General features: G+C 33.1%; 3 protein-coding genes across 5 annotated transcripts; 2 read left to right on the top strand and 1 right to left on the bottom strand.

Annotated features, from left to right (window-relative positions):
- The first annotated feature begins 370 nt into the window (after nucleotides 1–370).
- On the top strand, nucleotides 371–3,509 carry ric8a (ric8 guanine nucleotide exchange factor A). Of its 2 annotated transcripts, XM_089070530.1 has the most exons (11): nucleotides 371–493; nucleotides 565–682; nucleotides 842–981; nucleotides 1,077–1,189; nucleotides 1,395–1,675; nucleotides 1,776–1,939; nucleotides 2,036–2,285; nucleotides 2,449–2,593; nucleotides 2,680–2,827; nucleotides 2,913–3,032; nucleotides 3,254–3,509. In XM_089070530.1, the coding sequence occupies exons 2-11, from the start codon at nucleotides 584–586 to the stop codon at nucleotides 3,378–3,380; spliced, it is 1,587 nt and encodes a 528-aa protein (XP_088926656.1). In that variant the 5' UTR covers nucleotides 371–493; nucleotides 565–583; the 3' UTR covers nucleotides 3,381–3,509. The 2 variants fall into 2 exon arrangements, with proteins under 2 accessions (XP_088926656.1, XP_011647127.2); XM_011648825.3 differs by having other exon boundaries at nucleotides 373–682.
- A 184-nt stretch (nucleotides 3,510–3,693) lies between these two features.
- Nucleotides 3,694–16,518, bottom strand: LOC105433481 (protein meiotic P26). The gene is made up of 9 exons (XM_011648826.3): nucleotides 14,643–16,518; nucleotides 13,951–14,282; nucleotides 13,557–13,761; nucleotides 12,954–13,464; nucleotides 12,209–12,379; nucleotides 11,752–12,008; nucleotides 11,302–11,659; nucleotides 10,845–11,077; nucleotides 3,694–10,627 (listed from the first exon to the last, which is right to left on the bottom strand). Exons 1-9 carry the CDS (start codon nucleotides 15,387–15,389, stop codon nucleotides 10,523–10,525), a joined length of 2,919 nt encoding a protein of 972 aa, XP_011647128.1. The 5' UTR covers nucleotides 15,390–16,518; the 3' UTR covers nucleotides 3,694–10,522.
- A 1,032-nt stretch (nucleotides 16,519–17,550) lies between these two features.
- Nucleotides 17,551–20,048, top strand: LOC105433482 (FGFR1 oncogene partner 2 homolog). Of its 2 annotated transcripts, none has more exons than XM_011648827.3 (4): nucleotides 17,551–17,938; nucleotides 18,382–18,516; nucleotides 18,622–18,873; nucleotides 19,569–20,048. In XM_011648827.3, exons 2-4 carry the CDS (start codon nucleotides 18,382–18,384, stop codon nucleotides 19,794–19,796), a joined length of 615 nt encoding a protein of 204 aa, XP_011647129.2. In that variant the 5' UTR covers nucleotides 17,551–17,938; the 3' UTR covers nucleotides 19,797–20,048. The 2 variants fall into 2 exon arrangements, with proteins under 2 accessions (XP_011647129.2, XP_088926661.1); XM_089070535.1 differs by lacking the exon at nucleotides 17,551–17,938 and adding an exon at nucleotides 17,959–18,096.
- Nucleotides 20,049–26,361: the final 6,313 nt, after the last annotated feature.

The following is a 26,361-nucleotide window of genomic DNA, read 5'->3' as shown; positions in this document are numbered from 1 at the left end:
AATGATGAACCTTTTGGATGCATTTTGAAATGTTGGACTGGATTCAGAAACATGGATGTATCATTTTATTCTTCAAATGTTTATTCATCAAATGTTAAATAAGGATAAAATGATATCTGGGTGCACTCGAGTATTATTTCTGAACGCATTCCAGTTGTGAATAAAGATTGGTCGGTTCCGCAATTTTCAATTCTTCGAATTCTATAAATAGTACATACAATTTCTCTGTCGATTCTTTTGATACGCTGCCTATCGTCAAAACTCGATTTTCGCAATTTGTGAAATTTCGTTCTTCTTGGGAATAAGAAAAAAATCGATTATTTCTCACTACAGCCGCGTTCCAAAACTCATCGAAAAATTCATTATTGGCGTGTATGGCGCAGATATAATATGGCGTGGCGTAAAAATTTCTTGCCATCGCCATGTTTCTTGCTCACCCAATGAGAATGAAAAAAAAGGATAGTTGTCAAAATTGCAGTGTTTATTGATTTAAGTAAATTTTATTATCATTTATATTATGGAGGTATTTATATTATGGAGTTAAATGTATGATACAATTTAAAGGATCTGATATTGAGATAAAATGGAGAAAACGAATATGGACGAAATGAATGTGATCTCGAAATTGATTTCCGGCACATATGAAGAATTCTGTAAAAATATTGTTGTGTTTTTAGAAGTTGTAAGTATGTCACATTATAAGATTACTCTTATCAAGAAATAAAATTTTTATTGAAATAGATTTACAGTATAAGATTTATAAACAATTTTCTTCATTACTCTATTTCTTTTTATTTGAAACTATTTGAACGATGTCAATACTGTACAATTATTGTTTTAGCACGAGAAGACGACTAATTTTGAAAAGTTGAATAGTAATTGTTTACGAGAGACGCTATGGAAAAAGTTATTTCATTACTTAACAGATTACACTCACGTAGATCAACATCATCATTGTTTAGCTGCTTTGAGGATACTTAGGTAATTTAATCATTATATTATTTATTTTGTATACCTCATGAGTTAATTTTGCAATTGTTCAATAATAAAAAATTGAAATAAATTTTACGTTCTAGCCGTGATAAAACTAATTTGGACGAACTAATCACTGATGATGCAATGAAGACTATATTGCAAAATGCAGGCTTGACAAAAATATGTGAAGGAGAACAAATCTTATGTACTATTGGTAAGAATTATTAAGGAATGTGTAATTTTTTCATATAAATATAATTCTCAGAAAGAAATTTATTTAATAAAATCTAGTATAAAATGAAGTTAAAAATTTAATATAAAATGAAGAATTTTTGTTCTATGCTTTTCTTCTATAAATCAGGTATATTTTATATATGGATATAAATAAATATTATAATACATAAATGCTCTGATTGCAGTTACAATAGAATCATTGAAATTGCTGTGCAATTTATTATTTAATAGTGCAAAAGTACAACAGTCGGAAGTATTAATATCCTCATTACCTTATCTTATTGACCGAATTAAAAACTATACTGATGATACTCCCAATGATGTTAAATTATTTGATATTAGACTATTGTTTTTACTTACTGCACTAAATACTTCTACAAGAGATATAGTCAAAACTGAGTTGTGTGGTGACATATGTCTCATTCATATGATAGAGGAATTTGCGATACAAAATCAAAATAATGAGGTAAGCGTAACGAAGATAAAGAGATTGTATTATAATGTTTAGTATTCCATGTGTATATCTATATCTTAAATTTAAAAGCAAACTTTGTTGATACTTTTAGCCTGAGGAAATAAAAATAGTTTGCGAAGTTTTAAAAGTTCTCTTCAATTTGTATATACACTCGGATGATGGACTCGAGGATCAGGAAAAATATAAGAATTTAATGTTAACTTTATATAAATTGTTAACTCGTAAATACTCGACACAGCAAGATGAGCTTGAAAGGTAAAATATTCGTGATTTTATTGTGATTTTATCTCGTTAAAAGAAACGTTAAATTTATTATTTTATTTCAGCAATTATTTTATTATCTTATTTCAGCAATATCGTCAATTTGTTGACTGTAATACCATATAATTGTTATACACCAATTATACAACCTGTTGAGTGCAATGATTGCAAGAATGTATATCAAAACATGAATATGAGCGCTATATATGTTTTACTTCGATTTTTAGAGAAAAAGTTAGAATGTAAAGCACATTTAATAGAAAACTTTTCTCCGATAATTACTGCGCTAGTCAAACTCGTCAAGTCGGAAAGGCTTGTTCGCAAATACGTAAGGTTGCAGGTAAAAAAACCGTAATAACATTTTTTTTAAATAGTGTAAGCTATTTAGTAATGAAACAATTTTCTTGTGACAAATCAATTCTAATTAAATAAAAGTAAAAAGAATACAAATAATAAATTGTCCAAAAATAATAAGTAATTTTCATACATAACAAATGTTTTAGATTCTACCTCCATTAAAGGATGTCATGAATCGTCCTGAAGAAGGGACGACGTTAAGGGCCAAGTTATGCAAATTGTTAACATCACCTATCACAAAATTGCGGGATCTAGTTGCAGAATTTTTATTTGTCCTTTGTAAAGAAAATGGTATTGTTCTATTGTAATAAAAGATTTGAATTTTTTTTTATAGCATAATTATCCAGAACTAACGTTATTATTAATATTAATTGCAGTTAGCCGTATGGTGAAGTATACAGGATATGGAAATGCAGCGGGAATGTTTGCCACAAAGGGATTGTTAGGATGTAAGCAAGAGAAAACGGCTTATTCCTCTGATTCGGAAGACAGCGAAACGGAAGAATACCAAAAATACAAGGATCAGTAAGTATTCGATGAGAAATTATCATAATATCTTCATGATAAAATGAGAAATCTTACAAGTAAATTATATTTTCTATATTTTAAGAATAAACCCAGTAACTGGATGTTTCGAGCATCCCAAACCAAATCCACTTGAGGGTATGACGGAGGAGCAAAAGGAATACGAAGCTTTAAAACTAGTGAATCTTGTCGATAAATTAACAAAGTGAGTAGTGTATATGGAGATTTTATTTATTCGTCACAGATCAAAGATATGTGCGTAAAGATACACAATCATATTGAGATCTAATGCTAAATAAAAGCTGTCGCGTTTGTATATATTTATAACATTATTATACAAAACAGCAATATATTATCAGCTGTAAACGTCATGATAATATATATTTTTCTACGTATAAAAAAATATATCGAAATAATATTATTTAGGGAGGGAGTCGTGCGTCCTTGCCGCATCGGCGACAATGGGAAACCAGAACCGATAGAGCACGTTCTCGAATTACAGAACGAATTGCCGAAACAGCAGTACAACAGGAAGGACTCTGACTCCGAATGAATACGTTGTATCATCTTCAAAATACAAAACGTTTGTGTATACATATATATATATATATATATATATATATATATATATATATATATTTCTTTAGATTCTTCCGAATAAAAATATTTAAATCGCAAAAAATCTCTTTCTGTTATTAGGCCTGCACCAAGTAATCGCTTGTATTAGATAAATAGTAACAATTGTTAAATTACATAAATATAGATATAAATATGAATATCGTATAAAATCGGGATTGAAGATCCAAATAGTTTCATATAAATGAAATCGCATCTGTGATGATTACACGAATAAAAAGAATTCGATATTTAGTTGATTACTTTATTGAAAAAGAACAAAGAACAACATTACAAATTAAACAATTGGCAGGAAATAAAAAATATATAACAGTTTCCAAAATCACATGAAATATTTAAACATTACAATTTTGGTAAAATGTGTTATGTGCTTTGTGAGCATCACAATATATTATTATTGCATTGCAGCCTATGCGCAGACAAGAATGTATATTTCTACACGTTTCAAATAACTGCGTAGTGATATTATCATTTGAGAATATCTTAGTATAGGACAGTACATATGAATTGACAGGTAATGGCAAATTGAGTTGATATGATGAAGCAATGTACGATCAACAAAGAACATTTATTTTTTTAAGGCTAAATCTGTCCATCCTATAATAAAATATTTTCAATATAATACATTTGACAAATATATAAGTAGCAAATATTTCGTATCTTTAATTATGTAATACAGTATGTAGATTAAAATATTTTTTTTTCTTTTTTGTAAAAGTGTATATAGATGTGTATACGTATAATACCATAAATTTGAATATTTTATATAAAAATGAAACTAAAATTTGGTACAAGATAGAAAAAAAGCTGATTTGCCGTAAATAAAAAGAAAAAAAAAATAATAATAATAGAAGAGAGTTAGATCTGTGTTACAGATATTTCGGGGACTAGTCTTGACAAACTTTGGAAGATTAAAAATCGTAAAACTTGTAAACTAAGAGAGATATATAGATTACATATTTGAAATACTTCGAAATTCAAGTAGTCCGACGATGGGGATAAGGGTTAGGTGTTTAATACAACAAAGGCTGAGTAGTCTCAAAGGGGAAACTGATTTGTGTGTACACAGTCGATTTCTGGACGTGTATAACTCTAAATAATACGTTACATTACAAGATGACCATGCTCCTTGGCATCCCATTAGCATATAAAAAATATATTGGTATACACGCATTCCATATTGCATTACAATTTACCTTTTTTTCGTCAGTTGTACTATCCTTATACAGTTTATATTTTGAAGTGTAAGTGATGTCGGAACATTTTTAAAATCTCTTTTTCCCTTTCTCTTTCTTTCTTTCTTTTTTTTCTCCCCATAGAAGTAGCTCGTTCTATGCAAAATACCAATGGAGGTCTCAGGAAAACATGGTTTACACGCAGTAATCCGCAGTATTGATTCAGGACAGTTGTTACAATATTTGTATGTGTACAACACAGGTTGAATCGTTGGAAAATTCATTTCGGAATATACATAGTATATTATTATTTAAATAGATGTTATTTAGATAGAGATGCGAGAGAAACGACACTAGAAACTAATTTTGCGTAGAGAAACGTGATAGAGCCAGGCTTAACTTTCGGTAAAGCAATCGCTCGATGTAGAGACAGTAGACGCCTTATATTTCTCGCCTACGTGCGACGAGTGCCGCTTAGAACAGGTCTGTCTAAACTAGTAAGAAGCTTTTTACGGTCGCTCAAATGTCGCTTTACCGCAAAGACTTTCTCTGTCTCTCAGTTAGCCTCGCTAACGATCACTACTTAAAAGTAAGTGGAAACGTGGAGATCACCGAAACGGGTATATTCGAGGGTATGCCACTCGACTCGAGATTTCACGCTCTTCGGCATACCGAGTTGGAATGCAACTTTTATGTAACGTGGTTTTTTTTTTTTTTTTTCGTGGTCAATTTGATATGTAAACAAAGTACCTCCAAAAAGGAACGTGTGGTAATATCCAAAAATAAATATTACACGTGTATAGGGCGATGGCGAAAAAGCGTTTTCTTCACCCTTTCTTCTCAGCCTGTTAAGTATTACATCGAGTAAACTAACTGCAAAATAAATAAAGCTAGTGCTGTTGAGGAATGAAACCAAGTAACAGTATGTACGCCATTAACATGCCTTTCGCGTTACTTATTATCTAAAGATAGAATATATATATATATATATATATATATATGTGTGTGTATATATATATATATATATATATGTATATATATATATGTATATATATTAAATATTTGTACTTTAACTGACTAAGCAAGGATTTAATCGTAAATTTTTTGTCTTCTTATTCTATAAAAACTTCGACACTCGCGCGCGACGCGAACTTAAAAAGACGAATAAAATAAACTTATAAGGATAAAACAAATCGTAAGCAATAATATACATGTTATATAAATACTCTGATTAGTCTGTGTTTTGGCACTAAAGAATTTAATTTTTCTATCCCGTAAGATGACTGATAAAATAATAGATTTGGAATGCAATTAAATCGTTAAGGTAGAATCAACATATCAATATTCATTACGAACTAATCACTTTTTTTCTGCCTTTTTTCGATGAGATGGACTGACAAGCTGTAGAATTCGTCGTCATCCCATCTCAAATTGAGTATTTGAAACAAAAAAAAAAAAAATAATAATAATATTGGCAACAAAAACGTAAAAATTAAAGCAAAGACGATAAACGTGTGTTTGTGTGTATGTTGCTTGTATGTTCGTTTGTGTACGCGTGTGGGGAAAAAAAAAAAAAAAAAAACATAAATAAAATCAAACGAATTGTATAATAGAAACCGATCGATAAAGGTTTTCTTATCTTTTTTCGAATAAGATACAACTGTGAGAAATTTATAAAACCAATTAAACAAAACAATATATAAATAATACAAATACACATTTGGGAGCAATTCCGTTTTCGCACAGATTGCCCGAATAGAATAAAAACGTAATAGATTAAAACATGTATAGCAAGCTCGTACCACGTATTCCCCGGCACAATATCTGCCATAGGAAAATGATCTAATGTATCCAAATAAGTACGCTATAATAGCGTCTGAAACAGCCAATCGAACACATAATGCTTGCATAAAGGTAAAAATTAATGATATATATAAGACGATGTATACGAGCAAGGAATAAAAATATTATTACAAAAATAACGCGGAACGCTTACACATAATGAGCTACCCTCCCCCCCCCCCTCCCTCCCACCCCGCCCCTATTCTTTTTTGATCATAGATTTTTACCCTCTCTCTTTTTCTCTTTTGTATAAATACAAATTAAATTATGCTGAAGGCATGAAAAAGTAAAAATAAATCGCGGACTCTTATGTGTATAAGCCATGTCCAAGTAAAACGAGGTGGAGCTGTTAATTCAAAGCGCAATCCGCAAAGATAACTCTTTTTCGTTACGCTTCTTTTCATTTATAACCAGCTGTGTAGTGTTAATTGGCCATGCCCTAATCAATATAGCAAAGTCATACTCTTTTTTTTTTTTTTCTTTAGGATTCTAGGAAGACTATGATTAACCGTAGGCTAGAATTCAGTTTATGTCGTGTCATGTTAGTCCTATTATTTATATAATTGTAACTGTCTCTTATGAACCGCAGTAATTCTTATTGTATAATATATGCGCGACTCTCCTCTCTCTCTTTTTTTTTTTCCTTTTTTCCCCTCTCTTTTGAAATCAGGAACATATTCGTGTGTGATATATAGCAATGATTCCTCATCTGATACACGACATATTTTACGATTGACAAATATCATGTCTTACAATTCACTCGAATCGCAAAATTAGAAACAGAGCGGCTCGAAGCGCTTACAATTGTCTTTCTCGTGTTGCCAAGTATCGTAAAATATAGTTTGTAAAACGGCACGTTTTTTGAAAGTAATTTTGCAGCGGGAAACAAACGTAATCGCGCACAAACTCCGATTTCTTAAATAAAAACACAAGTCTGACAATTCTACAATTAATCGAAAAAAAAAAAAAAAAAAAAAAAAAAAAAAAAAAAAAAAAAAAAGTAAATTGTAATTTAAGCTTCATGGCGAACGTAAGATGAAAAATTCGGCCGTAGTAATACACAAATATTGAAATAATTCTGTTTTACGAAATTATGTCGGAAAATGTGTGGCACCTAAAAGGCCTTGGAAGTTGTATAGCAATAAAAACAGTACTGTTAAAGTAATACACACAAAACTTATACCTCATGCTCAAAATACGATCTTCGATTACACTGCCAGTTGTAAAACTGTTTAGTGTTGATAATTATGAGAGCTTTTAATATTAGTTTAACAATGTAAGCGAAGTTTATCTATTACGTACAGAGTGACTATATAATTCTATACATATTAGGATAATAAGACTTTTGAGATTGTAAAAATCATCAAAAAATCTATCACAATTACCATTTACGTAACAAGTAATTCTCGTTCTTCTTTCTTTTATATATTATTGTTGTAATTCAAACATCAAGGCAAATAAGGGGTGAATTTCAACAGTGGCCTAAATTAGCCAAGTAGTCTTCCACAGAGATAAAAATATGTAAAGAGTAAATCTATACTAAAATATTCAAGTATATATAAGGTGAGCGTAATATAATAATTTTGTGAGGTAAAAGACCCTCTCGTTAATGGTCATCCATTCGTTACACTATGAGTTTTTTTTCTTTTAATATGACTGGCAAAAATTTTGCAACATGTTCTCTCTTTATTTTGAATATCTTCTTTTTATATTTAATGCATATCATTAGAGATGAATTGATGGCCCACACCGCATTCAGGCGTTATTGTGCTTGTAAAAACGCCTTGCAGGCGGCACCTCAACGATATCTCACATTGATACACTCTTCTAATCAATATTTACCTAGCAACAACATCAGAGACTCTTTAAGGACACAACTTATCCTGACGATACTATTATCACAGGCATTATTTAATATAACTCTGCTAACCATGACTATTAAATATTTCAGAATTAGTTTTTCTTTTCTTTTTTTTCTTTTTATATATAAAATTAAAACTTCTAACGTTATACGAGAGATGAGTTATACGATTGATTAGCTTAGGTGTATGTATGTAGGCTTCGTGCAATTACTACAAATGCCGATGTTATGCGCGAACTTTAAAATAGCCTCCTAGTACTGCCCTTTTTTGTATTTCTCGTTCGTTTATACTTTTTCATTTGCTTCACACGAGTAATAAAATCAGATATTATCGATATAATTTCCTGTATGCAAACGAATTTGATAAAGCTAGTCAAGTATAAATATATATGTATATATATGTATATGTATATATATATATATATATGTATATATATGTGTATATATATATATATATACACACATATATATATATGTATATATATATATATATGTGTATATGTATATATATATATGGATGTGCTACCTAGCATTTGGTATGGCAAGATAGTATTTGTAATTAAACGTTATTGTAGATAATGTAAGGTAACACAGTATAGCAATCTGCCAAATATCCGATGTATATATTGTATACACATTGCATTTTAGTTCAATCAAATCTTAAGGCTGATCATGTAAACAACCCTAAAAAATATGTGTATTTCTATATATGTATGTGTCTCATGTGATGGATCATGTTAATATATACATAAATAGAGGTTGTTTAGCAAACTGTACGTTATTTTCTTTTTTTTTTTTACATAGATAAAGTATCGTCTCTATGATATACCGGTGGTATATATTATGTACTTACGAATCTTATATAATATATTACACAAAATCGTTCCCCTGCATTGTAAAAAATGCGCGGGAACGATTTCTGTAATTTTATAACAAATACATTTACATGGTATGGATACATTATTCACTAGCACCACGAACCAATAATTCACACACGCATATATATCATATTCATATGGTGGACCATAATAAAGCATCCTGAGTAAATATTGTAACCATTATGTGTCTCGTCTAATTTTAACAATGCACAAATGGGATCTACTCGTTTGTCTCACAAGTGTAAATAATTATTTCATTTTTTTTTACGCTCAAAGTATCTTTTCTGTACGACACTTTTTATATAAGATATTAAATGTTTGATTTTCAACATACCATAATCTATTCCTTGCACATTAACGTTGTTTTTATATTATGTTCTCAACTATCATTTTCAAACGCGCAGAAAGAAATCAGGAACATAGCTCTTGTTAAGCTTCGTGCCTGCTGCAATGAGGAGTATTGTTTTCATTTTCTTCTTTAGAAATATACGATATGATAAGAGCAGGAAGTACTATCAACTACCTCGCAGCATGCAACATTCTTTTTTTTCGTTTTTCTGTTAAGCGAAAAATTTTGATCCTCTCGTCGTGAAATTTATCCTGCTGAATTTATTAATTATTTAGAAGCTCTTAAAGGAAAACTTTTTTTAAACATAATCTGTGCATTTATATGCATCTTGAAGCATCAGTTAGGACTAAGAAGACAAACATCCTTGATTAATAAAAAATCAGGACGAGAACGTCTTGTTCCGAGCACGAATCGAAACCAGAGCGCGTAGAAAGTGCTCGATGGAGACTAGAATAATTTGATTTATAAATATACTTAAAATACTGACATGTCAAAAATGATGTATAACAACCAATTTTGACGGAAGGCCATTATAAATTGCTTTCTCTACTACAAGCGATCCAACTGACTAGTTGGTTGCTTACTGGTTGATATAGCTTACTGCTTTTTCTCTTTCTCTCTTTATAACTGGTTCCACTTAGTTAATTTAATTTACTTTGGCAGTTTACCAAAATGCAAATTGCTAAGTTACTATTATACTGCTTGGTCGGAGACGTACATTACCTTTCTGCTTTTTTTTTGTTTTCAACATTGTTACTTTCATAAAACGGGGACGCATTATATTTTTATAACTATTAAAGCTGCATGCTGCACTTGTTTCTATTGCTTCAATAGGCCCAAAATTCGAACGTAATGCTTTGGGCATGCCTTTCCCATCTTTCGTTGAGAGCAGTTTCCAAAGAAGTTTCCACTTGTAGGAGGAAGTTATAATATACTTACTTGTCTGATGTCACTTCACAGTATATAAAGAGTGTTTAATACAAGGACATGGTGGTTGTTTTTGGCCAGTGTTACAATATATCCTTCCGAAGTTATTTTCAAGCCACAACATCGAGATACCTATAAAATATTGATTTTTAAAGATCATAAAAATCGCCGACAAATACATATATCGGAAAAACAATTTAGCAAAAATGTTAATAAAAAAATTATTTAAACTTTCTTTCAGACCAGTACAACAATTTATTATTACTGGTAATGAGATTAAAAATTACACATACAAAAATTAAAAAAAATATATATTTAAGATTTAAATAGAAAGTAGTGCCTACTATACCTTTACATATGGGCATTCAAATTCTGATATTAAAGAGCCAGCTCTGGAAAAGACAGCTACATGGAAACGATTACCATGTGAATCTCCAATTAATACATCTCCTGCATCGCTAATATCAATCCCGTTCGGGAAGTTTGTTACATTCTCACAGCCAATGCGACGCAGGAATTTACCTTCTTCGTTGAACACGACAACACAATGTCCTTTGAAGTCGCAAACAAAATATTCTTTGCCTAAAAGTTTATATACAATTTGTTTAAAATATTATAAAATTTATGTTTTGTACTTGAATTATAATATAAATTTGTAAAATTGTATAGTAAATAAATTTTAAATTGTTTTCTGGGATAATAAACGAATAGATATATTTCATTAATGTATATTATATACATTAATAAATGTAAATTAATTGAATGTTATTATCAAACGAAAAGAACATACGAAAAGATCTACTCACCACTGATAGCAATATCACTTGGTTCTCTCATATAGTCACTGCAATCAAACCACCTCAAAAGATCTCCTGTATCACTGATTACGAACACAGTTGGCGACACACTGTCAACAGCCACAATATGACCTTGGCTGGTAACAGCTAGGCCAGCTACAATATCGATGTAACGAATAGCAATCTTCTTTATAAAGTGGCCATTCTTTGTAAATATCTGCATTCGAGATCGCTCATTACCACGATCACATACAACAAATTTGCCATTATTTCTCATAACAGCTACTTTCCTGGGATACCATAATTGCCCCTCTTCTTTACCAGGAACACCAAATTGAAATTTGAAGGTACCAGTCTTATCAAAAATCTAGAATTAATAAGATTTATATAAAATTTGCAGTTTATAAAAGCATCTACAGTAAAATACTTATTGCCAACACGTCAATGTAAAACAATTACCTGAATTCTATGATTGTTTGTGTCCGCAACAATAATATCCTCGTCAGTCCCCAGGCAGAATCCATGAGGCGAATTAAATTGCCCTTTACTGGGTCCTAATTGTCCAAATTTACTTCGGATATGCATAGGCGTCAATTTTGTATTCTGAGTTCTTGGATGAGTAGGATAATTCCCTGTTCCTGATCCGGCTACATGATTGGCAACAGTATTTCCTACTACTACAGGCATATTATGCATAGAATCACCTATTAAGTCATCTAAAAATAAAATACCAATATTGGTAAACGCATACAACTCTATATATATATATATATATATATATAAAATATTGATAAAACTATTTCCTCTTAAATCTTTTGTTTACGCATGATTATGCAAAACATATTGCATTATGCATAAAATAATTAAAATTTTTTTTCCTGAGTAACATTTTTGTCAATATACACAAAACTCTTACCAGCACCCTGTGAAAGTATCGGCGAAGTGGAAGAGGACAATGATTGAAATCCTCCATTTAATAAACTGTTGGCAGCCAAAGGACCCAAGTTTGGGGTATCCACAATAGCTGGTGAAGGTCCACGTCCCAATACTAGTCCACCACTACCATTAATAGTAGTACTTCCAAGATCTGTATTGAAATAATAGATGCATTATAACAGCAGACACAAAGAATGTTAAATAATGATAGATGTATAAATAATGATAGATATAAATTCAATTTTTCAAAATATCCTAATAATTCTCAATACACAATATATATATACACAATATATACACACATATTCTCTCTCTCTCTCTCTCTCTCTCTCTCTCTCGGGAATAAATTTTATATATATACACACATACACACATATACACACATATACACACACACATACATATATATTTTATAAGTCATATCATTTTTTTTTTTATAGTTACACTTCAATACAAAATAAAGATAACAGAAATTAAAAGTTGCGTAAAACAAAAAATTTCCAATTGTAACGAAAATAATTATGTAAAAACAATTAATAATGACAAAAAGTAAAATAAGATTTTTAGAATTGAAAACATGAACCAATAGCTCTCAAGATACCTGTGAATCTGTGGGAAAATCTGGAAATGTGTGGGATTATGTCTGGAAGAAATAAGAGAGTGGAGGGCATTGAAGGATATTATTAAAGTAAAGGCTCATTAACTTTTAATATTATATTTCTTACCTTGATTGCCAAGAGTATTTCCTAATTTTGCAAGAGCTTGCAAATTATTAATAGCATGGCTCGTTGAACTTAGGTTTAAGTCTCCAGCAAACAAGTCTGCCAAAGTAAAGGACGGAGTTGGACTAGGATTTGAGCTAGGTCCAACTACACCAGTGTCGCCCACCATCTCTACCTTCTCTGCTAAGCTGGCCAGTTGTTGTAGATTATATTCTTGAATACTAGTCAATCCATGGATAGGAACCGTACCTGGTGGAAGAGATACAGGTGGTGGAGGAGGTGGGATATTTTGAGGACTCGAGGTCGGTGGTATGACGAACGAAGGTTCACCTTCAAAAGAGGATTGCATAGATGTAGGAAGTGAAATAGGAGAACTTGTGCTGATAGAACTAGGACAACCCATTGAGGTGGTATGAACAATTTGTTGATTTGTAGAGACACCTGATGTTGAAATTGGTTCGGGAAGATTTTTCACTTCTAATGTACTTTCAGTATGAAATTTTCCAAATACTTCCTGTAATAATTTTTTATATATTGAATAAGAAATATATAAATTAGAATATATTCTTATAGATATAGGATATTGCTAATTATGCATATTTATACCTTTACAGTTTTTTCAAATTGATTATAATCGGTTTGAAATTCGATAGAGAATGTTACATTATGTTTTGGCATATTTTTTATTAAATTCATCAATTGCGCTCCTACAATACGTCGAAGTGCTAAGATTTCCACTGCGTCGCCGTGTTCTAAAAGTCTCGAGGTAAAACGACAAGCATCTTCTATCTTTTCTGCGGTTTTTTCAACACTGTAATAAATATGACAACATATATTTACATAAAATGATCAGATGTCTCCCTATTGATGAGATAATTTTACTTTTCAGCAAATGCAACTACTTAAAAATTATGTTCTATTTTTTTTTTTAATGCAAGTATTCTCTTTTCTAGAATTTAATTATTCAAGTTTTTATGCATAAATAATTAAATATGTATACCTATGAAAAGCATCCATGATTTCAAGTTCTCTGTTTGAATGCAATTTTTCAAGTTCGGCTAACGCATTGTCTTTACATTTCTCCAGTATAGCTTTGTAACTTTGAAAAGTCTCTATAATTAAATCTTTTGCTTGATCGTGTTGTACTTGCAGCTCGCTGAGTGCATTTTCCAGTTGTACTGTAACCTGATCACATTCAGCAATTTTTGTTTTACTTTCAGTCATCAGATTAATTATTTCCTCCTTCTGGCGTGGTTCTGCATCTGTCAGTCGTTCGTATTGATGCTCTGGTGCTTTATGCTCCACAAGTAGACACTCATTGCAAGTAGGTTCCTAATAATACAATTTATTACTTCTTACTTCAACTTTATTAACAACATAATCATTAATGTAAATATTTAAAGCATGATATATAAATATATGCAAAAAAAATAAATTTAAAAAAGGTTAATATTTTTTATCTCACAATAAAGTGATAGGATATATAGATTAAATAAGTTAAAAATGAAATTTACCATGAACATATTTTTCTATATAAAAAAAAAAAAAAAAATATATTTTTGAAGTAACATAGAATTAAATATATTTGCAATTATATCTTGAAAAGTTTGTTCATATTCAAATATTTATTAAAAAAAACATCAATTAATACATTAATATATAGAAATATCAGATGATCTGCTTTTCACTTACCTGGCACGTATGACAATAGAACTTCATATTCTCAGCAGGATGATACTCGCAAAATATTGGTTTATGTATTGGGATAGCTTCGTTGGATTGCTTCAAATCTTCAAAGGCAACTACTTTGTGATGCTCGAAGCAGCGCATAAACTGATGCGCCGTGTTGCAATTTGGGCACAGGAAATTGGCGCAATCAGAGCAGCGTGCCACGGCGTTCTCTTTGGCCTTACAGGAGGTACACAGTACTGCCATGTTCTCGATAGCGGACATATCCAATATATTGGTGAGAACATAATCGCACATGAGCGACGCAGCGCCTTTAGAACTAACGGAAGTCTCTTGATGGCATATGGGACAGCTTATGACTGAACCCACCTTTGAGTCTCCAGCCTCGTCCATGAGCAACTTGTCCAGACAAGCTTCACAGAACACATGCAGGCAGGAGAGCACCCTGGGCGAGCAGAGCTTACTCATGCAGAGGGCACATCCCTGATTGTTGGCCTCTCCATTGCCGCACGCAATTTCCTCCAGGGCATCGCCAGGGTTGCCGCTATTGTTGTAGCCGCCGACGGAGTTGACGTTACTTCGCTCGCCGAATATATCGCCACCGTCGATCTCCTCGGTACCGGCCGTGGCGACGATGCAACCGTTGCTACTGCTACTGCTGCTACTGCTGTTACCGTTGCTGCTACTACCATTCGTAACCGTCGGCACTGAGGTGGCTCCGGACGGAACGGCCACCGTGGACGATGCCATCCTGCGATGCCGTTCGCGCGCGATTCACAAGGCGGAAGGAAGAAGGAGAGGGAGAGAGATGTCCTCGACGTTCTCGAACCGTACTTTATATCTCTCGATGCCTGCGAGCTCAGCTCGGTTAGGATCGCCGCGGGATAAAAAGGAACTCCCTCGCTGCTTGCTTCCTCTTGATTAGAAAACGTGTCTTCTTCTTGTTCTTCTTGTTTTTGCACACGCCTCCCGTCGAGCCCAAAACGGGGACGAGGGAATCCGTGGAGATTCTGTCGGATCCTCTTCACAAACCGTGCGACGCGCGAAACATCGTACTGTCGAGTACGCTCATACGTGCGAGAAACAAAACACGGGACCGAGGATCAGCCCCGAATAGTCGGCTGGATCCTCGCTGTGCGCGAACGACGGAGCACCAAGGGACACGCACGCGGGAGAACGTGTGTGTGTGTATGCGTGCGCGCGCGCGTGTGTATGTGTGTTGGAGAAAAGAAAATTCTTCGCTCTCGCTCTTCGCGAGCTCCGTGGCTGCGCGCGCGCGCGGAAATTGTTATACGTGTATGATACGTGTGTGTGTGTGTGTGTGGTGTATGTATGTATGTATGTATGTATGTGTTGTGTATGTATGTATGTGTTGTGTATGTATGTATGCGTGCGTGCGTGCGTGCGCGCGCGCGATTAACGGTTGCCGCGTCGATATATATATATATATATATATATCCACGCAATTCTTATTTTGCGCGAGCGCGCATCGACTGCGGGAATATCGCGGGGTTGTCAGCTACTCGACCTACCGATCGCGTTTATTTACATCACATCACTGGCTACGCGCAGCGCCGTCACCGCCGTCCTCGCCGTCGTCGTCGTGTTGTCGAGCACTGAGAAATTTCCCGATCGTCTCGACTCGGCGCTCAGCTCTGCGGTTCGCGTATCAAGAGAACGCTCGTGTACATTACACTAATGATCCCGACGTGCGCGCACGGAGTCTCCCCTTTACGATCGGCGACGGCTGCAGCTCGGTCTCGTTATCGACGCCTCAGCCGTCGAGTATTTCGCACTTGTTCATACGTGGAACAAACGAATAAATCATTCGAACCGAGACGAGAAGAGCTCATCCCCTCGATGCGGAAGCCATCGAACGTTCTAAATCGAGATGGGAAACCTCATGGAATTTCGCAAATGCGTCGCGCGCGATAATATTGCGCGACTGGCGACGCGGCACAGCCAATCACTTTGCATCTTTCCGACAAAAAAAAAAAAGAAAAGACCGCGTCGATTGGTTTGCACGCCTTGCAAATGATGAATGAGGCTCGGTCCTAATCGATTTTATTTCCCGCCATTCTCAAACAAAAGCAAATGAAAATGGAAAATGATCAAACCTAGTAGAGTAAATTTTCAAAGAAGTCCCGGGAGCTTGAACAATTGCAGAGCAGTGATATTATCGACTATTGATATAAATTTGTCCCGATTGCTAAGAAATATTTGAATTACATTATAAAATTTATTTTTATTATATAAATAAAATATAAATTAAATAAAAAATTTATAAATATACATACTTATGATACTATATGTGTGTGTGTGTGTGTGTGTGTGTGTGTGTGTGTGTGTGTGTGTGTGTGTGTGTGTGTGTGTGTGTGTATAAAATCGCAAAATTACTATTTTTCTATAATAATTATATAATAATTATAAAAATACAATTTTAAACAGAATTAAATATTATTAAGACACACACATATTATAAAAGACACACATAGTCTAAAGGACATTAGAATTGTGATAAATCACAAAATGTTACGAGATAAGCTGTCAAAATTTTAATAACATTTGCGTAAAATTGTTAATCTTTAATAATCTGATAGTTGATCTTTGGTGTATGTATGAAAATGTTTTTGTCTCTTTCCTTCCTCCATTCCTTATTCGCTTTCTTTCTTTTCTTTTCTTTTTCCTTTTCTCCTGTGATTAAATCCGTGGTGAAACTTTGTTTTGTGATCGAAAGTACAGAAATAGATTCTATCTTTAGCAGAGAAAAATCCTTTCATCTATATTATATACTCTTATGTATCATGTATCATTATATACATGCGGTCGGAAATGTCGCGTTATGCAGATCAATGTCGGGCTTAATATAAAAATACCAAGTGGAGGTCGAGTTTTTCTCGTTCGCGGTAAATGTCAAATCGCGCGAGAGGCCATTTTCCTCCCTGAAACGCTTGGTCGCGTCTTGCGCACGTACCGCGTACCGCGCAGCATACACGCACACATACACGCACATTGTATACTCGAGTTTCCCGCTGTTCCGCTGTATCCTACAGCTGACGTGTATACGTGCGTGTGCTGATCTGCGGTCGCGCGGAGAGGAATGGTACACAACGGGCGCGTTAAGACGGGACCACACCACCATACGGGGGGCACGTAGGTTCGGAGATAAGTCGAATCTCCTTACAAACGACGTTCTCGCATAACCTCGACGTCGTCAGCGGCGATTAATTGGCGCCGAATGCACTTCGGAGTCATAAGCCCCCGCTGAGCCTACTCAGGCGATTTGCCTACTCCGAAAGGTGAGTGGTACCCGTGTCACTATTCGTCGTAACACACGTACGCGATTCGAAAAGTCAGCATTAATTTGTTCCCCGGGGGAATGTGTCAAACGGATTCTTCTGTCTTCGCGATATGTCCAAACTGGAAAAAGAGTCAAACGGAAAGAAATAGCAGTGGAGTACGTAGCGACGAGCAATGTCGAATGTGTGAAAATGATGGAATCATTTAGATGGATTTATGATTTTTGTTCAATATATGCAGCACTGGCTTAGAGTATCGATGATCTTATTTATCATCGATAACAATGATATAAATAAGATTTGAATTTACATGTTCTAATGCAAAATCGAAAAGCATATTCTACTTATTTTATTCTTCTTATTTGAGAATTAGCATTATTCAAACAAAATGATAAATGTCCAAAGATAAAAAAGAATATATGAATATATGCATTTGTTTGCAGATGTCGTTGACATTTCAGCAGATTATATTGGATGCCAAAAAATTGGTCATTCGAATTTCAGATCATGAGAATACAGCAGACACACTGATAAGCGAAGTAGAAGCTGTATGTGGACAAATTGATAACATGAAGCAGGTAAATGTATACATGTACATAATAAATGCTTAATATTACAAATTCTAAAAGCATGTACTATATTGTAAATTTATTATTATAATTGTTCTTTTCTTTTCTTTGTAGTATCAAGAGGAAGTAGAAATTTTAAATACAGAAGCAAAGCAAAGGCCACATTTGCAATTGATTGCTGGAATTCAAAGAGAAAACAAACATTTGCGGGAAATACAAGCAGAAAATAAAGAATTAAGAAATGCATTAGAAGATCATCAGCATGCACTTGAACTCATAATGTCCAAGTACCGACAACAAACTGCCTCCTTATTACGTCTCAGCAAAACGGATTATTCATCCATGCATAATTCAAAGTATGCCAATGTAAGTAGGTTTCTACATTAAATAATATGTGAGTTAATATCTTGTGAACGACAATCAAAAAGTTTAAATCGATAAACGAGCAAAATATAACATAAATAACACATGAAAATATTTATTAAGATAAAAAAAATAAATATGAAAATTGATAAATAAATTTAAAATATTGTACGTTCTGGGTTATATACAGCTTTCTGCAGTAAAACAATTTTTATAAAGAAATTTAACAATGTACGAAGATATTATTAATATTAAACAAAAAATAAAAAATTGATATGAATAAATCATGGGTGTTTTTTTATTTATATCAACTTTTTATTTTCCATTTAATATCAATATAATATCTTTATACATTACTAAATTTCTTTATAATATTTTAAATTTATTTATCGATTTACATATTTATCTTGTCTTAATAAATATCTTCATGTGTGTCTTATAATTGCTCATTTATTGTGTGGCTTATTATTTGCTCATTTATTGGCCTTGACTTTTTGATTATTATTTACACTCACGAACTGTAATATGTATTTTCTCTTATTTAACATCTTATTTTACATTATTTGTAAAATAGATTTGTTTATTAATTGAATTGAAAATTTTATAAAAAAAACAATAAAAAAAAATATAGTGTAGATATAATATATAAATATAATATGTAAATATGTATTTAATTAATATTTTATGTTAATTTACAGATAATAACCAGTCAAGCAGAGAAAATTAATGAAATGGCAGCTGTAATGAAAACAGCTGCTGCCTTAGATGAAGAGAATGAATTGAAAGAAAAGGAGGCGTTGCATTCTTTAAAAGAAGAGAATGCCACGCTCCGAGAAATAGTAAATATTGCAAATAAATACGGTTCCTTAAACAAAGAATGTTCTGTAGAAAGCAAAATCGTTCAAACGGATCCACTAATAGATTAAAAACAAATTTACGTTTAGAATTCTCGATTCTTTTTATAAAAAGTTGACCAGTATTTATTTCACACACACAACTTGTGACATATTACATTACTTATTACATAGAATCTATTACACACATAGATGAGAAATGTATGTGCAAGTGTAGTATACATATACATATTAAAGATTTGTAAAATAAATTGTACAAGCTGTTTGCAATTATATATTTATCTTATAATTTGTATCATTTATTATTAAAATTATGATAATGCAGTTTCTTTGTATTTTTTTCTAAAATGTGATATTCTTTTAAAGACGAATGTCATTAATCTTATAACCAGAAGATCTTGTTCAACTTTTATTTTAAATGTTTTTTTTTTTTAAAGAATACGTTAAAAAAATTACTCGCTATTTTTTTACTATTGGCGTCATAAAATACGAGGTATTGTTTTTTATAACGGCGGACTTATGGAAAGAATAACCTGGGAAGAAGGTTGACATTTTTGCTCTCAGCAAACAAATTTATTCGCTATATGACAATTTTTCATACATAAAAAAATTTCAAAAATTACTGATACAAAAGTAATTTATTATATTATATCAATACAAATTCTTTTTTAATTTAAAAAGATTCGTTTCTTTTCCTTCAAAGAAGAAATATCACTTGTTTTTTTAACTCTTTACTTTTTAAGTAACTTTCTCTACATTTGTTCTCAAGAATGCCCCTAACCAAAGGGTAAAAAAAATAGCGCGAGAGAGGGTTCATATGGAAAATCTATAATTTATGACAAGTACTTTTGTCCCATTCCGTGGAATATGCTAAAATTTGAAAAAAGATATTCAGAATGTCACACAGTATGTCAAACGCAATGTTATTACCTCTAATATGTGTTTCTTGACTAAAACGTCTAATTTTGTATATATAATGATTGTATGAATAATGATAGACATATCATGGAAGTCATATAAATAAACTTTTTTATACTCTAATTTTTCCTATCATGCGCCGCAGCTTCGAGACATTTTATATTATTTTCTCATTATGTGTGTATGTGCAGATAAGATAGATCTTGTTGAGTAAAATAAAAAATAAGTGAATAATTAAAAATATATTTGTATTTAATGAAAAGGAAAGAAAATATCGGCAGCATAAGATGCCAAGTCTTTTATTTAGTTATTCCGGTCTATTAATACACAAAATAAAACTTTTACGATCTCCAGGATACTTGCAAGTCCATTTTATTTTGTTTCTAATTTATTTCTTTTACAACCCGCTTACATTGTTCTTTCTTTGAATTTTCGTAACCCTTTACACAGTAAAAGACTTCTAACTTTCTCTTAACTCTTTTATGAAATTGCTTATAGAACTCTACCGCATCCTTGCCTTCCATTCTCAATAATGCTAACGCGATAGAATGGCGTTAATGCCAGATTTTTTTCTTCATTGTTGCGAATATTACGTTTTCTCAACATCGAACACAGAAAAAATAATTTTATGATACAAACCCTCCGAAATAATGACCGTCCTTTTCGTTTTCCTTTTTTCTTTTTTTTTTTAAAACATACTGAAATTTTGAACTTGCGAAGAAACGATTCTCAGAAAGAGAAAAATAGTGTACATAAATTGAAATGCAATTTCAAAAGAGTTAAACAAACCTTGATTTTTTAAATCCTGGAAAATGAAGCGCAGCAAAAAGAATTATTTCGACCTAATGTATTAAAAATATTTTATGTACAAAAATGTAAAAATAAATGCATAAAGATGTAATGTAAGATGTAAATGTATAAAAACTATAAATATACATTCCCTTGCGTTTGACAAAAAATAAAAATATTTTGAAAAAGTATTTAAAAAATTTATTTTGCAACTGCGTATAATTATAAGTTGTAACATTACTTCATCTCGTATTACAATCTTACTTTTCGATAAATTGTTCTGATTTCTTAGAATTTTATCAGTTATATTATTGCTTCTCATTGTATGTTTGTTCATAAATAAGATAGTATTTGAAAAACAGACACATGTGTGTACATGTGCGTGTGCGTGTGAGCACCAAATTTTTCCTGAAATGACGCCATACGTACATACATACATACATACACACACGATACTTTAATAGCGATACTGTCTTGCGCACTTAAACAAATCGATGTGTTAATCGTACGTAATTAGTGTGTTAACGCATTTGAATCAACCGGAAATCGCTTCTCTATCAGTTGATTTTCTCGATTCCTCGCGAGCGATAAAGGCGATCGAATCACGCGATTAATTATACGCAATTTTATAAACGCGATTAATCGCCTAAAATAAAATGTGTTTCCTCGAGCATGCCATCGAGAGGGTTTAACTATCGGCTGCAACCCACACGTTCTGTGCATCATTAATGCAGCTGTAGATGCTAAGGGCGCATATTGCATTGGAAGGATGTGGGAGAGACTCGATCTAGGGAGCGGGGTAGCTGGAAACTTTATACCAGCACCGGATTGCAGTTAACTACGGGGTGTCCCACTTCTATTTTCATTGAACATTGAACAGGAATCAGCGAACTGAATCACAAGAAACGTCATAAAATATACGACGTCATTAAATGACATCTTCATCTATACATCTATACTGATTTAAATAAAATGGAATGTTTAAAACTCTGCAAGTCTATTTTAGGACTGTAAAGACTGTTAATTAATTGTCAGATAATTTCATCATTTCATCATTTTTCGCTATAACGTGACAAGTGACAAGTGATGTCACTGTAACAAGTTATTTATATTACGGCTGTATAAAAATATAATTAGCGACGTTCTTGTTTGTTTTTGTGTAAAAGAGATTTTACAATCAAACCCAATTATAGATAAATATATTAACTTCTAAAGCAAACTCGTTTAAATTTAACTTAATTTAAAGAATCAATTTTCGGTTCTTTTCTGCTTCTTTTAGTTTCAAAATTACTCCCCATCGAGAAGAAGAACAGTGTAAATGAAAAGCATCATTTTCGGAAAACTTTCGTAAAGAATACATTTGTCAACAGTTGCCGAAATCTTTAACAAGCATTTCGCAAAAGTACGAAATGATGAGAGAGTCGGGCTATTTTTTCACAAAACCTGCTGTGCTTTTGCTGAATTCCATGTTCAAGTCATGATTGAAACAAATGCGCGGACACCCTGTATAACCGCTGCACACGCTCATGCTCGCTCATGCACGTGACACGCACGCGAAGAAAGTAACTTACACACAAACGGGCGAGCAATTCACGCGTCTATGCGTCTCGTTTTCTTTCGAGATTCTCATTGGACAACCCTATTCATCAAGGTCATCCTCCCCTTTTCCCGGCCTCGCTCTATCTCTTTCTTCATTCTCCATTCTCCCCTTTTTTATACACCATGTTGTCGGATGCGATAGAACGTATTTTTTTTTTTAGAGTGGTATGCCCTTGGAGCCAACAATGACCGACTCGCCGTTTCCTACGCTATCTAACAGCGTGGCACCTGTTACGGCCGCTGCTCTTTTCGATCCGATCAGCGATCATCGATTTTCTACTTCCACCACTGCTGCGGACATTGATCCCTATTGGAACACACACAGTACCACCTTTCGCTCTTTTCCCTCAATCTCTCTTACAATAGTATTCTTGCGACTTTTTTCAGAAAAATTTTTAATATCTCGGTAATAGTACAACTATTACATACATTTATCTTTTAGCAAATGGATTCAGAGCCATCATAAATAAAGGGTCATTTGACGCCTCATTTAATCGGTTGCCTGACCAAGGTTTGCGTAACGTGAGATCTTAGGGTCGAGGTGAACGAACTGTTCCAGGAATTTTGCCGTATTTTGTCTTTGGCTGGCTAACAGGCAGCCTCAAGAGAGAGAGGGAGAGAGAGAAAGACGAAGTCTTCCCAGTGGGGATCCTCACGCCGAGTTGCGTTCGTCTCGAAAAAAAAATGAACGGGAGCGGCCAATGCATTGCTGTTATCGAACCTGTAAAACACTATAAAAATGGAATATTAATTTCTCTCCGACTTGAGAAGTTCGTCAATCTTCTTAAGCTCTCTTATATTTTCCTTTTTCTTTTTTAGAGAGAGAGAGAGAGAGAGAGAGAGAGAGAGAGAGAGAGAGAGAGAGAGAGAGAGAGAGATTCATCCAAGAAGTTACAAGATCGCATTACAAATTACTAAAATTGCTCGAAATTGGATCAGGCTACCCTTTCTGCAAATCTGCATTCCAGTTTCTAAAAATGCATCCCCAAGATCATTCTCGAAACAATTTTTCTCTTGATGCTACGTGACACTTTATAAAATACAATTATATTCTTTTATAATAAGAATAAGATATTTTTATTTTGGGAATGTTTTTATTTTCGATATGTAAATAAGATTATACATTATAAGATGATATTGAAATAAAATTATATCCTTTAATAGATGTAATTCATGTCAAATTATAATTTATATAAAGAAATTTCATATAAATTCTACTAAAAAAATATACTTTTATTATTCAATAATTTTTAGCGGAGAAAAATGTTAGATAAAAAATAAAACATTAATAATCTAAATATAATCATAATCATAATTTGTTCTTTCTAGGTAACTATTATAATATTAAAATAAAATTATAATATTGTTTAAAATTTAAAGTTATTAAATCTTTGTAAGAAGATTACATATTATTGCTTATATATAAAACAATGATTGCGTTAATTAAAATATATTAGATTTGATATTAATTTTTTTTCTTTGTAACATTATATTAAGTATAGCTAGAATTTTATGTTCTGTCGCGCGAAAGATATCCCTATTTTACTGTGTGTCTTATGATTGTTTCCTGACGCTAGATAAATTTGATATTTTCTTGCACAAACAATTTTTTTCCTTCGATAAGCTTTCTCCTTAATCCTTTTGATTACTAAACCGGAAACACTCCACGTGATTGGTTGCGGATCTGTGTCCTCGATGAACAAAATAGTTGTTTAAACGCGTACTTTTCGGTTTCACGATAATATATCCGAAAGCCATATGTATTCATATGGGTGAATTGCTTTCAGGATATATTTTATTTTCAGCTATTTAAATATTGCGTAATCTATTGCTAGTTGCTTTTCAGCCTTGCTTGCATTTGGTATTTTACATACGTACGATCAAACTGTCAGAGGCACTTTGAATTTTGATGCGTAACGACAACATGCGTTATCGCATTCTTGACGTTGAATGCATAGTGCGGCCGAAACGCACTGTTCTACCGCATTGTTTCCCGGATGCTATTTTGAAAATGTTCCTTTTTATCGTACAATAATTTATCTGTACAAACTGATATATCTAGGAATTATCGCAAACGATACTATTGATATTCCGTTTGTACAAAATAACTGCTACATTTCTATGAATGTTACAATATCTCTAATTGTAAATATCCACAAAAAATTTTTTCTTTATCAGGAGGACCAGACAAACAAAATTGTGATTTACTCTCGTGTTCTGTAAATAATAAAATCTTCGTTCTATCGGTACAGATAGGTGAAGAGTTTGAAGGACTGAAGAAGGTCGGATCAAAGGCGACGAATACATGTAGTTACAATAAACACGTATGTTTTCAACGTTAGTTGAAAATACATAATATGCTGTTAGATACTGTGTAAATGCTTCCGCATAAATGCTTAAATATATATGCTCCTTACGTAACTTAAGAATTACATATTTGTAACTTCTTCGCGTATTCTTCTTTCCCTAAGAAAGGCCCGATTTTACATTTTTTTTTTTTATCAATAATGCACAACAATTTGCGTTTTGGGTTAAATGTAATTTTACCTACGAATGGATATATATCTCGCATATCGCATATCATGTTAATTTAATAAATTTTCCTAAAGAAAAAAAAAAGAGAATTATATAAGCAAATCGTGAGTACGTAATTCCCGCATTCGAGAATCGTAAGAGACTCGTAAGAGAATGTTTTTTCTAAATGCCGTCTGCTGAGAAAGAGGCGATAGGCAAAAGAGCATCGGCCGCGAATAGGTCAGGAAAAATCACATGAGTATGAGCATACACGTGTGTGCGCACGTGTGTGCGTGAGTGCGCGAGTGCCGTGCCCCAGCCCCAGGAACCCAAACTCAGTTCATCAGCCTAGGTTGAGACGTAGATGCAGTTTTAGGAAATCACGTGGCAACAGCGCCATTCCACCGATCTCTACAAGACCGGTTTGCGGGCCGACCCACTAACACTCGTCTAATGCAGATAAACCCACGCCCTATATGTGGGATATACACGTCGCTTATTTTTTATTGCGACTCGGCACGCCGAGCCGCGTTGCCGCGCGAGCATGCGCGCATCAACGCGCGCGGCGTTTCACCGATTTTCAAAGTCACGAGAGAGGAGAAGAGGAAAAAGGAACGGCGATGAGGAAGAAGAAGGAAGGTACAGGATCTAAAATTATGCGACTTGAGAGGAGGACCGGCATTTCCCGACGTCACATGGCGACGCCAGCTTTGATTAATAATGCAAATGGCTCCATTTTGGCGTTGGCTTCGATAATATGATAGTATGGGAAATGCTAATGTATTTATATATAATTCGTATGATGGAACGGGGAGGG

Source organism: Pogonomyrmex barbatus, unplaced genomic scaffold (genome assembly GCF_055798465.1).
Source record: "Pogonomyrmex barbatus isolate J1 unplaced genomic scaffold, ASM5579846v1 scaffold10, whole genome shotgun sequence".
Classification (NCBI taxonomy): domain Eukaryota; kingdom Metazoa; phylum Arthropoda; class Insecta; order Hymenoptera; family Formicidae; genus Pogonomyrmex; species Pogonomyrmex barbatus.
The sequence above is the reverse complement of the archived record's forward strand: the minus strand, read 5'-3'. Positions and strand labels throughout refer to the sequence as shown.

What these genes read in the sequence shown, in the direction of transcription:
- ric8a (XM_089070530.1), top strand. Translation starts at nt 584, where the DNA reads ATGGAGAAAACGAATATGGACGAAATGAATGTGATCTCGAAATTGATT. An exon ending in ACAAATCTTATGTACTATTG is followed by an intron (nt 1,190 to 1,394) that starts GTAAGAATTATT and finishes CTCTGATTGCAG; the next exon opens with TTACAATAGAATCATTGAAA. An exon ending in TACAAAATCAAAATAATGAG is followed by an intron (nt 1,676 to 1,775) that starts GTAAGCGTAACG and finishes TGATACTTTTAG; the next exon opens with CCTGAGGAAATAAAAATAGT.
- LOC105433481 (XM_011648826.3), bottom strand. Translation starts at nt 15,389, where the DNA reads ATGGCATCGTCCACGGTGGCCGTTCCGTCCGGAGCCACCTCAGTGCCG. An exon ending in TCTATTGTCATACGTGCCAG is followed by an intron (nt 14,283 to 14,642) that starts GTAAGTGAAAAG and finishes TTGTATTATTAG; the next exon opens with GAACCTACTTGCAATGAGTG. An exon ending in AATTTGAAAAAACTGTAAAG is followed by an intron (nt 13,465 to 13,556) that starts GTATAAATATGC and finishes AAATTATTACAG; the next exon opens with GAAGTATTTGGAAAATTTCA.
- LOC105433482 (XM_089070535.1), top strand. Translation starts at nt 18,019, where the DNA reads ATGTGTCAAACGGATTCTTCTGTCTTCGCGATATGTCCAAACTGGAAA. An exon ending in CGGAAAGAAATAGCAGTGGA is followed by an intron (nt 18,097 to 18,381) that starts GTACGTAGCGAC and finishes ATTTGTTTGCAG; the next exon opens with ATGTCGTTGACATTTCAGCA. An exon ending in ATAATTCAAAGTATGCCAAT is followed by an intron (nt 18,874 to 19,568) that starts GTAAGTAGGTTT and finishes GTTAATTTACAG; the next exon opens with ATAATAACCAGTCAAGCAGA.